Source organism: Diabrotica virgifera, chromosome 8 (assembly GCF_917563875.1).
Source record: "Diabrotica virgifera virgifera chromosome 8, PGI_DIABVI_V3a".
NCBI lineage: Eukaryota > Metazoa > Arthropoda > Insecta > Coleoptera > Chrysomelidae > Diabrotica > Diabrotica virgifera.
In genome coordinates, this window is record NC_065450.1 from 173,101,137 (window position 1) to 173,113,631 (window position 12,495).

General features: G+C 32.9%; 1 protein-coding gene across 1 annotated transcript in view; it reads left to right on the plus strand.

Annotated features, from left to right (window-relative positions):
* The first annotated feature begins 1,457 nt into the window (after positions 1 to 1,457).
* LOC126889863 (hippocampus abundant transcript-like protein 1) overlaps positions 1,458 to 12,495 on the plus strand; it is a 36,064-nt gene continuing 25,026 nt past the window's right edge. The window contains exon 1 of the mRNA XM_050658548.1: positions 1,458 to 1,633. Coding sequence (XP_050514505.1) covers positions 1,537 to 1,633 — 97 coding nt within the window. The 5' untranslated portion in view covers positions 1,458 to 1,536. The remainder of the gene's footprint in view (positions 1,634 to 12,495) is intronic.

Here is a 12,495-nt window from a genome sequence, read left to right on the forward strand (position 1 = left end):
TTTGACTGTTGTATATATTTCTCTTTGTTTCTCCTTTTTTGTTCCCATTATTTGGCTTTACTAGTTATTTAAAAATGAACAGCTAGATTTTTTTTGGCTTGGACTATAGTCATTCAGCCAGTCTCAATCAAAAGTAAATGTATTAAAGATATTGCCAATTAAACATGGTTATTATAATAATATTACAATTTTTTACGTGTAATTTAACTACTTATTACAGCTAATGTATATACTATGTTAATAAATATTATAAATATACTGTTTATCAAGAACGCATAGTGTATACATTTTACAAATAAAATTATTAATCTTAATATTTAAAATAAATGCATTCTTTTTGTATTTTTTTTTTTTTTTGTTTTTTTGCTTTGTCTTTTTTTGTTTTGTTTTTTGTTTTGTTTTTTTTTTGTTTAGTTTTTTTTTTGTTTTGTTTTGTCACTACGATAAGGTGTCAACCCGGTTCAACCCCTCGGAGGTTTAAATCCTCTTAGTGATTTTTTTTTCTTTAAAATTTTTTTTTTATATTTTTTTTGTAATTTTTTTTGTAATTTTTTTTTTGTATCATCTTTTTGCTATTTTTTTTTATTTTTTTTTAATTCTTTTTAAACATATTTTTTTACAAATACCTGTAACTAATTACAATAATATTTTACTATCCGACAAGAAAGATACCAAACGATCAAAAATTTTCTTTTTATTAAGTGACAGAATAAAGAGAATATTTACAGGGGGTGGGATGTTCTGGTCTATAATTCTTTTAATTAGGTGATTGGTTAGGTGTGTATGCTTTCAAAAAATATGTGGTTCAAGTCACTTTTAACCTCACATTTTGACAAACATTCGAATCTAATATGTTTATTTTAAATACATGTGCAGGATAACATGCATGTCCAAATCTAATTCTACTGATGGTGGATATGTATTTGCGAGGGAGGGTAAAATTCTTATACCAAGGTTTTCCGGAATAATCGGTTGTATCAAACTGTATTGTGTTGTTGATATGCTACAGTACCTTTCCCAGTGTGTTTTCCAGTTCTTCATCTGTTCAGTTCTTAAACAAGCAAAAGCATCTAGAATGCAGGGCTGATATTTAGTTACTGTTCCATGGATGAGGGAATTTTTAGCTAATTGGTCTACATGTTCATTATGTGTAAGTCCTGAATGTGCTTTGATACACATAAGTTGTATTTTTTGGGTGTGTTTATTAATTTCAAGTAAGATTTTTTTTATTAAGAAAATATTAAACATTAAACAGCTAGATTAACCATTATCATATACTATCAGAATATTCTCGTACCATATCTCCCCTATCATTGAATGAAATAGTATGTAAATATTAGAAAATCAAATAATTTTAATACTTAACAATATGGAAACAAATCAGAGAAGGATCAACCCATGAATGCTATCTACCTCTAAAACAAACAAAAGGAAATTTATGAAAAATATTTGTAGAAATAAAAGTACAAGTCAGTTCGTTATTAAGATTGCAGCTATAGTAAAAATTAACATTCAATTAATTAAACCATTTTATTTATGTTTAAAATCATGAAATATCCTAAAATCGCTTGGCTCCGCAAGATAACGGTGGAAGTGCCCTTATTTTTAACCTATACCAGCTTCTTATTGTTAGGTAAGTTTTTTATTCAATTTCTATATTTATAATAATATATTTTTTATTTATTCATCTAAAAATAATACTCTGCGTGCAAAAATGTTTATCCAGCTTTCACCTTCATATAACAGAGTAGATCTCTCCAATGGAGAGTCATCATCATTCTCTATGCCTTATCCCTATTGACCCTATGCGGGGTCGGCTTCCCTAATTGCATTTCTCCATACAATTCTATCTTGGGTCACATCAATGTCAATACCCTTTACCAACATGTCCTGCCTAATCGTCTCTCCCCACGCCTTATTTGGTCTTCCTCTCCTACTCCTTCCAGGAATCTGCACTTCAGCTATTTTTCGTATTGGGTGATTAGCGTCTCGACGTTGAACATGACCAAACCATCTCAACCTAAGCTCTCCCATTTTGGCATCAATTGGTGCCACACCTAGACTTCCCCTAATATACTCATTTTTAATTTTAACCTTTTTGTCACTCCACTTATCCATCTAAGCATTCTCATTTCCGCCACATGCATTCGTTGTTCCTCTTTCTTTTTCACTGCCCAACATTCAGTTCCGTACATCATAGACGGTCTAATATCTGTTTTATAGAATTTTCCCTTCAACTTTATTGAAATTTTCCTGTCACAAAGCACACCACTCGCTTCCTTCCACTTCATCCATCCAGCCCTAATTCTACTGCATGCATCTCCATCTATTTTTCCATTACTCTGTAATACCGATCCCAGGTACTTAAAACTATTGCTTTTTACAATCAGTTCACCATCCAAAGATACCATTTTATTTGTAATAACTCCATCTTTAAATTAACATTGCAAATACTCTGTCTTTGTCCTACTAAGTTTTAAACCTTTTTCCTCCAGAGCTTGCCTCCACTGTTCCAGTTTTTGTTCTAAGTTTCTTTCACTATTTCCAGTGGTGTCATGGCAAAATTAGCAGTGTGGGAACGCAGTGCCGGAACGCACTGCTAATTTTTGTTTACAAAACCTAAATTCTCTATTATTTTTTTTCTTTTCTTAACCAGTGCGGGAACGGCGTTCCCACGCGTTCCCACACCATGACACCACTGACTATTTCCTACTAACATGACATCATCAGCATACATTAAGCACCATGGAAGGTTACCTTGTAGTTTCGCTGTTACCTGGTCCACAACTTATGAGAATAAATACGGACTAAGCACCGAGCCTTAAGGCAATCCTACTTTCACATGAAATTTATCAGTCTCTCCCACACTTGTCCTAACACGAGTCGTTACTCCCTCATACATATGCCTCACAATATTTACATATTCACCAGGGACTCCTTTCTTATTGAGTGCCCACCACAGAATCTCTCGAGTAACTCTATCATATGCTTTCTCAAGATCAATGAAACTCATATGAGCGTTTGCTTCTTTACTCCTGTATTTTTCCATCAACTGCCTTATAATGAAAATTTCAGCTGTTGTTGATCTGCCCTGCGTAAAGCCAAAGTGATTCTCGGATATTTCGGTCTCTTCACGTATCCGTCTGTCAATTACTCTTTCCCATATTTTCATGGCGTGGCTAAGCAGTTTTATAGCCCTGTAGTTTGTACATTGTTATATATCTCCCTTGTTTTTGTAGACAAGTACTAGTATACTGCTTCTCCATTCGTCTGGCATTTGTCCAACTTCCATAATTCTGTTAAATATACCTGCTAGCCACCTTGTTCCTGTCTCTCCCAATGCTCTCCACACTTCCCCAGGAATATCATCTGGTCCTACCGCTTTTCCTTTCTTTATTTTTTGAAGCGCTTGAGCCACTTCCTCGTTTGTTATTTTGGTGACCATTGCTGCTACTGTCTCCGTTGACTCTACAGGCTGTCTGTCAAATTCTTCATTTAATAAGTTGTCAAAGTACTTTCTCCATCTCTTTTTGACATCCTTTTCGTGAACTAGAATATTATTATTTTCATCTCGGATACATCTAATCTAATTAAAATCTTTTGCTTTCTTTACTCTCTGTCTGGCTATTTTATATATCCTCGTTTCGCCTTCCCTGGTATCAAGTTGATCGTATAGGTTTAAATACGCTTCTGTTTTGGCTCTTGCTTCTGCTACTTTCGCTTTCTTTTTCGCCACCATATAGTTTTGAAGATCTGTGTCGGATCTGGTTTCTTGCCACTTTTTATATAATTTTCCCTTCTCTTTTATTTTTCTTTGTACCTCGTTTGACCACCACCAAGTCTCTTTATCCTCAAACTCTTTTCCTGACGTTTTTCCAAGTATTTCAATAGCAGTCCCTCTAATACTACTGGCCATTTTTCTCCAAATTGTATTAGGGCTTCCTTTCATGTTCCAAAATATTTTGTCTACTATTATTTCCCTGAATAGACCTTCTTTCTCATCTTTTAGCATCCACTACTTGATTTTTTGTGGTCCTCTCCGATATTTTGGTTTAGCTTCACTATTTACTTCAATATACAGAGAAAGCAGCTTATATTGTTGGCGTACTGTCTCACTAACTATTACCTTGCAGTCCTTGCATTCACGTATGTCTTCTTTCCTTATCATGAAATAGTCTACTTGGGATTGATGTTGTCCACTTTTGTACGTAATATGATGAGTTTCGCTCTTTTTAAAGAATGTGTTAACAATCGCCATATCTAGTGCTGTAGCTAATTCAAGCATATCATCTCCAGTTTTATTTGTAGTTCCAAAGCCTAGTCCCCCATGTATTGTTTCATATCCTGTCTTGGCTTGACCTACATGTGCATTGAAATCACCACCATTATAACTTTCTCCTCTTCTGGAATATCACTCAGTAGGTCTCCTAATTGGTCATAGAAAGCTCTTCTTTCATTCTCACCCAGACCTGTTTTAGGAGCATACACACACAATATTCAATACCTCTTTATCAATTACAAATTTCACTGACATCATTCTATCACTCGTTCTTACAACTTCTACTACGTTATCTTTCATTTCACTATCAGCAATTATACTAACTCCATTTCTAGTGTTACTATTCCCTGCATATCACAATTTGTATCCTTCACTTCTAGTTCTTTCGCTCTTTGTCCTTTCCACCTAGTTTCTTGAATACAAGCAATTTGAACTCTCCTTCGTTTGAGCGCATCCACTAACTCCAGACTCTTACCTGTAAGACTACCAAGATTCCATGACCCTATCCTCATTTTTCTAACCTGCAATGGTGTTCCCCCTGAGATAGTCCTCATCCGGAAATCCGAACGGAGGCTCATTTTACTTCCGGCATATTTTACCTCAGGAGATGCCGTCATTTCAGTATAAGTTTTAAAATTCATTGGAGAAGGTCTTTTCATTATTATGGCCTGAAAAGATTTTGTTCGGATATTTGATGCCTGAATATCTTTTCTATCAGCACCATACCCGGCACGTTTAGCCAATACATCACAATTCAACCAAAGTGCAGTGTTACCCCACACCCGCCTGCATTTTTCTGTATAGGCCAAGTAGTCCTGTCGCCAGGGGGGGTACAACGGCCTCGTTAATTCAGATGGACTTACCCAAGTTTTTTTTATGTATTTTGACCTGTAGAACACGAATTTTTTGGGTAACAGTTGATCCGGATGTCGATAAGATTGTTATAGACCAAGAACTTGAGGAATCAAATAACAGCGATTTTTGGCAAAACAAAACAATATTTTGTATTTTTTGGGTCATTTTAAGCAAAAAATATTTCTACAAGTTTTTTAGTAGGATGCACAGTTTTCGAGATAAACGCGGTTGAACTTTCAAAAAATCGAAAAACTGCAATTTTTAAACCCGAATAACTTTTGATTAAAAAATAAAATAGCAATTCTGCTTAGCGCCTTTGAAAGTTCAAGTCAAATTATGTCGGTTTTGATTATTTGCATTGCTAAAAATTTATTGTGTTATTGTTAAACAAAGCTACAAACAACTAGTGCGTGAGTGATGTTTCTATGATTTATCATTTAAAATCGAACGAGTAGGTAGAATAGGTACTAGTGCAATCAAGACTATTTCTACGTTACATGCGTTAAAACGAATGTAAAAGCACGGGAAACCCTACGTGTTTATAGCTTTGTTAAACAATAAAAAAATAAATTTTTACCAATGCAAATAATCAAAACCGATATAATTTGACTTAAACTTTCAAATACGGTAAGCAGACTTGCTATTTTATTTTTTAATCAAAAGTTATTCGGGTTCAAAAATTGCAATTTTTCGATTTTTTTAAAGTTCAACCGCGTTTATCTCGAAAACTGTGCATCCTACGAAAAAACTTGTAGAAATATTTTTTGCTTAAAATGGCCCAAAAAATACAAAATATTGTTTTGTTTTGCCAAAAATCGCTGTTATTTGATTCCTCAAGTTCTTGGTCTATAACAATCTTATCGACATCCGGATCAACTGTTACCCAAAAAATTCGTGTTCTACGGGTCAAAATACATAAAAAAAACTTGAGTAAGTCCATCTGAATTAACGAGGCCGTTGTACCCCCCCTGGCGACAGGACTAAAGATCCCTACTGTAAGTACTGCCCTATAACCCAATGTATTGTTGCCCGTATTCCGCCACTAGGAGGCACGTACTTTATTCGGGATACCCAATGGATAGTCTCCATTTTATAAAATATTTTTTGTCATTGTATCGATTCTTGTTTTGTTCTTCAATGACCTTCTTCTTCTTCTTCTTCCTGCTTCCTTAATAGGCTCGAGCCTGTTCCATCTTCGGATGCCTCCTCATCAGATATCCAGGTTATAACTCCATCTCTTCCTTGGTCTTCCTACACTTCTTCAGCCGTTTGATGATCTGTCTCGGGCTATGTTGACCAGTCTTCCCTTTCCTATTCTGCTTATATGGCTATAATTTTTTTTTCTTTTCAGTGTCCAGTCATTCATGTTTTCTATGTTACAGCTTTGCCTGAGGTCTGTGCTACGCTGTCTCTCCCATAATACTCTGTGCTAATTAGCAAAATACAAGGAAAAGTTATTTACCAGCAATTTTATTGCTGGAATCGAATCTTATGATTGTATGTATTAATAATATGGGTATGCAAAGTCCGCTTTTTTTATAAACAAAATGGCGCCCGAAAATCGTGTTTTTTTCAATTTTGCTCTATAGCTCTAAAGATTTTAAATTTACACCAAAAACGACCAAATAATAATTCACTGTAATTAAATTTTGCATTGAGACGTGTTTTTCCCGATTTACTTCGACGAAGATTTCCCCCTGAAATTGCGGGTTTTTCCAACAAAATCTTTAATTTTCAACTAAAATTTTAGATGAGTAATTGTTTATCAATAATTAAATATCTTGGTAATACCAAAGCTCTTTTCGTATAGGTTAAAATTTCAGAAGCCGATGGAAATTTAATGAACAGTTTACCAACAATTAAAATGTTACAATTGGATATGGTAATTGAGTCAATACTCGCAATCTTTAGTTTGTATTTTTATTAGTTGTTACATAATCGTGGGGCAACCGGTTTCGAGTCTTACAATATATGACTCATCATCAGGCCCAGTACAAAAAAGTCTTCTCAATACAAACTACAAGCTAAAAAACACAAAACGAGAGACATGTACACATATATATACAAAACATAAAAACAACTTTGTCTTGGTTTTAATCACACACCATGAAGCCAAGCAACTGTGTAGTATTGAACTCAACCTTCCATAGTATGTAAAGATGAGACTTATTGTCATTGGGAGCGACCAATCTGATGAAAATTGCTTGGTATATAATTTTAATATATATACTACCATCATTCCTCAACTAGTTAAGGGATGATGGAGTTCTGACAAGATAGTATGCGATCAAAAGACATAATATAAAGTTATTAGTAATTAGTATGTACTTACATAACAGCCATTGAAACTGTTCCACAGCTAAAGATGTACATGCAGTCACCAGCTCCCATAAGGATAGTTGTACATCTTTAGCTGTGGAACAGTTTCAATGGCTGTTATGTAAGTACATACTAATTACTAATAACTTTATATTATGTCTTTTGATCGCATACTATCTTGTCAGAACTCCATCATCCCTTAACTAGTTGAGGAATGATGGTAGTATATATATTAAAATTATATACCAAGCAATTTTCATCAGATTGGTCGCTCCCAATGACAATAAGTCTCATCTTTACATACTATGGAAGGTTGAGTTCAATACTACACAGTTGCTTGGCTTCATGGTGTGTGATTAAAACCAAGACAAAGTTGTTTTTATGTTTTGTATATATATGTGTACATGTCTCTCGTTTTGTGTTTTTTAGCTTGTAGTTTGTATTGAGAAGACTTTTTTGTACTGGGCCTGATGATGAGTCATATATTGTAAGACTCGAAACCGGTTGCCCCACGATTATGTAACAACTAATAAAAATACAAACTAAAGATTGCGAGTATTGACTCAATTACCATATCCAATTGTATAATGGACTCGCATTGGCAACCCTTTCATCATTTCAATTAAAATGTTAATTAAAAATTTACGGTCGCTATTCGCGGTGTGCAAGTATTTGGAAGGGATACGCGAAACGATCGTGCGCGAATAGCGGAAAAATATTGCAACTTTCTTAAATAATTCATGTCAATTGAAATTGTCAAATTGACGTACATTTCATAAGTACACTGTCATTGAAGGACAAAAATTATATATTGCTCCACAATATTGATATGACATGCAATTATTATATAAAGGTAAATTTAATTAATTGTATTTTGCTTGCAGTACTGCATTTTAATAACTAATTTTATTTACTACATACAATTGTTTATGATTTAATAACATAACCTAAATCTTATTTTTTCTTATTATTTTTTTGGACTATGGCCTTGACAATTATCCAGTAACCAGGACCATACGATTGGCCAATATAATTAAAAGTGCGAATAAAAGTGCAGAGCGTAGAAACCAGGTGTCGCTTTTCCGAACTTGCACGGCCCCAATAATAACCTCAATAATTATGATACATAAGAATAACTATGATTTTTGTATAAAAAAAGGCACTGTACATATATAATGCACTTTACAGAATTAAAATTGGACTATCTAAGCGGCCTCAGGAATATTTTATAATTATAAACAATTTTTTGGCTTACAAATAGAATATCTCGGGAAATATTAAATTAAATTAAATCATGAAAACGGTATTGGAAAAAAACGGCAGGCTGTTTCTTTTAAAAGAAAAAATGTTTAATTGTGATTACTGGTTCCTGAGATACAACCGGTCAAAGTTAACCGTCATTTACGGCAAAGATATAAACAATAGGATCATAATTTTAAACCATCGCCTTTTTGTTTTTGTCCTCTTTCTCCACACCAATTTTCATATCTTTAATGCCCGGTTGCACCAACAGATCTTAAGCTTAATTCGAGAATATCATAAGAATTAATATAATATAATTGTAATATATTACAATAAGAATATCATAATATAATAATAGATATAATTGATAATAAGGTAAGAATCTAAAATTATGGTGCAACGTAAGTGATACTCAAAGAGGCCCTATCTATAAGTAGAGCTTAGCTAAGCTGGAGCTTAAGATCTGTTGTGCAACCAGGCAGAAATTACTCATAATATATTATTATAATAAAAACTATCGATATTACGAGTGAAAATTGCAAAAAATAGCAAAATTCCGATCAAAAATTAGGTTTTTTTTTTATTTGTGACTTTAGCACTTAGCTATTTAGCCAGATACAAGTTGATAATAATTAATACTAATACAAAAAAAAACTATTAAACCTAATACAAATTATTAAAAAGAAAACCATATTATTCTAATTTACTTAATACTAAATAAAAAACTGTCTGTCTATACCTACTATTGCAAACAGATCAAAATAGTCAAAAGAAAAAAAACCTCTTAAAAATTCCTAAAAGACATTACTATAAATAGGGAAAAGGAGGGAAAATAAACAATTGGGTAAAAAAAAAGGTTAACGAGATTGGCTAAAATTGATTACAGACATACATTTGTACTATGTATAAATTTGATTAGACAATCATATACTCTTTTGTCATTAGTAGCCAATAGGTTATTTATTTGGTACGGAGGAAATATTTGCAGCGTTTGCAAGCTGCTTAAAAGAGTTCCTGTAGGCTGAATATATTTGGAACAGTTAAAAAAGATATGATTAAGATCTCCGTGTTCTTGACATGTTTCACATAAGTCTGAATTGTAAATTTTGACTTTAGCAAGATGAATAGGATAACAAGCATGACCAAATCTCAATCTTATTAAGGTTGTTATATATTTACGGATGTTACTAAATTTCTTAAACCATCTCGAATTTGGAATTTGTGGTTGTATATAAATATATTGTGTTGTTGAGTGGTTACAAAAAGTTTGCCAATAAGTTTTCCAACGATCTATCTGATTTCTTTTAGAGATACAAAAAGTGTCAGGAATACAAATTCTCTCCTCTGGTACAATTTCAGCTGAAGAGGTTATTGCAGCTTTAGCTAAAGAATCAACATGCTCATTATATTTTATACCAACATGAGCTTTTACCCAAATAAAATTAGTAGTTTTATTTTTATTTTTAAGCTTGACAAGCATGTTCTTAATTTGGTAAATGAAAGGATTAGAATTATAATTGGGTAATTTTGAACTTTTGAGAGATAATAAAACTGACAATGAATCGGATATTATTAACACTGAATTATTGTTTAAACTATCGAAATATATCAAGGATTTAAGAATTGCAATTGCTTCTGCACTAAAAATTGAGCAATTAGAAGGTAATTTGAACATTTTTTCTGTTGACTTAGATGGAATGTAGAAAGCACATCCGGTCCCTTCCGATGTTTTGGATGCATCTGTATAGATTACAGTTGCTTTGGGCCATTTACAGGAATTCAAGATGCATGAATCTAATAATGAACTATTATAATATGTAGGTATATGTATATCAGGTTCATAAAAAAATGCGAAATAGTCGTTAGTATCAAGGTTGTTGATATTGTTGATATACTTATTGTTGCACATGGTTCTAAAGGCTGTACACAGGGTTGGTGTATTTTTATGAGTCCAGTAACTGTTTGTTAGATCATCTGTGTTTAGTGAGCTTATGCTAGAATATAAGGAATTATTGATACATGCAATTTTCACAACAAATTTTTCACTCAGATAATCTCTTCTAAAATTCAAGGGAGGTTCTAAAGCTTCAACATGCAATGGTGCTATTGGAGTAGACTTCATTCTCTCATACAGATACGTAGAACAGTACGTTGAAATACATCAATTTTATTTAAAATTTGTTTACTTGCTGATCCATAAAGTATACATCCATAGTCCAGAATAGATCTGATGTAAGATTTGTAAAATAGTAAAGCTGTTTCTACATCAGCTCCCACCAAGTTTTAGAAATGGATTTTAAAAGGTTTAGACCTTTATTGCTTTTGTCAAGCATATACTCGATGTGTAATTTCCAAGTTAGCTTTTTTGGAGAAAATGTAATCACATAGTTTAAAATCGGTATACGTCTTACTGTCTTATAGACTACGTCTTACCAACTTTTGCGGTCAAAATATAATAAAAAATGTTCATCCCCGAAATGTGGCGGCAACCACCCCCATTGTAAAAGCGCCTTTCGGCATCATATAGATTTTGATCCTTGGACTATCCACTACTAATTTTCAAATTTTCAAGCAAATCGATCCATTCTGTAAAAATTGCGAGGCTTTGTCCTATTTTATGCTTCATTACTTGGACTACTCTTAGTTTTTGGCCTTCTACCTTGCCTTCTACTACCGATGTTCCGTAGTCCCATTTTTCTGGCTATGTGGCCTAAGTGTATTCCGCGTTTTTTATATTATCCGTTTGATGCTGAACATCTGCCTAAGCGTTCCTTTTCATGGTACGATTCCGTATTGTTTTTCGGGTATCTCAGGAAGTAAAGTTCTTTAACCGTTCATTAATTATATGTAGCAGGATATAAGATAGCAAGGTAGCAAGATGTTCTGATACTGATGCATCTTTTGAAGTGTCTTTGTATAATTCTCTGCAGTAATTTTTCCATATCTCTGCAGTGCTCTCTATATCAGTGTTTATTTTTGTCCAGTATGATCTTGAATGGTTTGAAGTATATCTGATCCATCCAGAATCACTCCTAGTGATTGTAAATTGTATCAAAATTATAATGCCTTTCTTAACTTTAAGAAGTAGTCCAAGTAATGAAGCTTTTCACCTCGCAATTTTTACAGAATGGATCGATCTGCTTGAAAATTTAAGAATAAGTAGTAGATAGTCCAAGGATCAAAATATATATGATGCCGAAAGGCGCTTTTACCATGGAGGTGTTTGCCGCCCCATCTCGGGGGTGGAAATTTTTGATTATATTTTGATCGTAGAAGTTGATAAAAACGTTCATTCTAAGCAAAAAACGTTTTATACATTTTTTTGATAAAATTAATAGTTTTCGATTTATTCGCTATCGAAAGTGTTAGTTTTATGTCGAAAAAATCAATATTTTTCGATATACTCATTTACAATTCACTCAATTTTATAACCTACAATTTTATATTTAAATATTTTTTTGTATCTCTGATGCTAATCTTTCTATTCTGAAGAAAATAGTATTTTTTATTAAACTACAAAAATTCCTTATTCGCTTTTAATTCCAGTTTTTTTTAAACTAATCATTCTAAGACAGTAAAACTTCTAGAATCTATTACCAATACATAAATAAAGAAGAATGAATGGGGCCAATGGCCAATAAGGCCTTGGACTATGTAAAAACACCGGTAACTTACATTATTATGCTTCCAATTGGATTTCTCCTTTTTTTTTTTAAATAATATATTGATTTTTCAACAGTAATTTTTTTATTTTTTATGTTAGAAAGTTTTGTAAAAAAGAATTTTGTAGGTTTTTACAA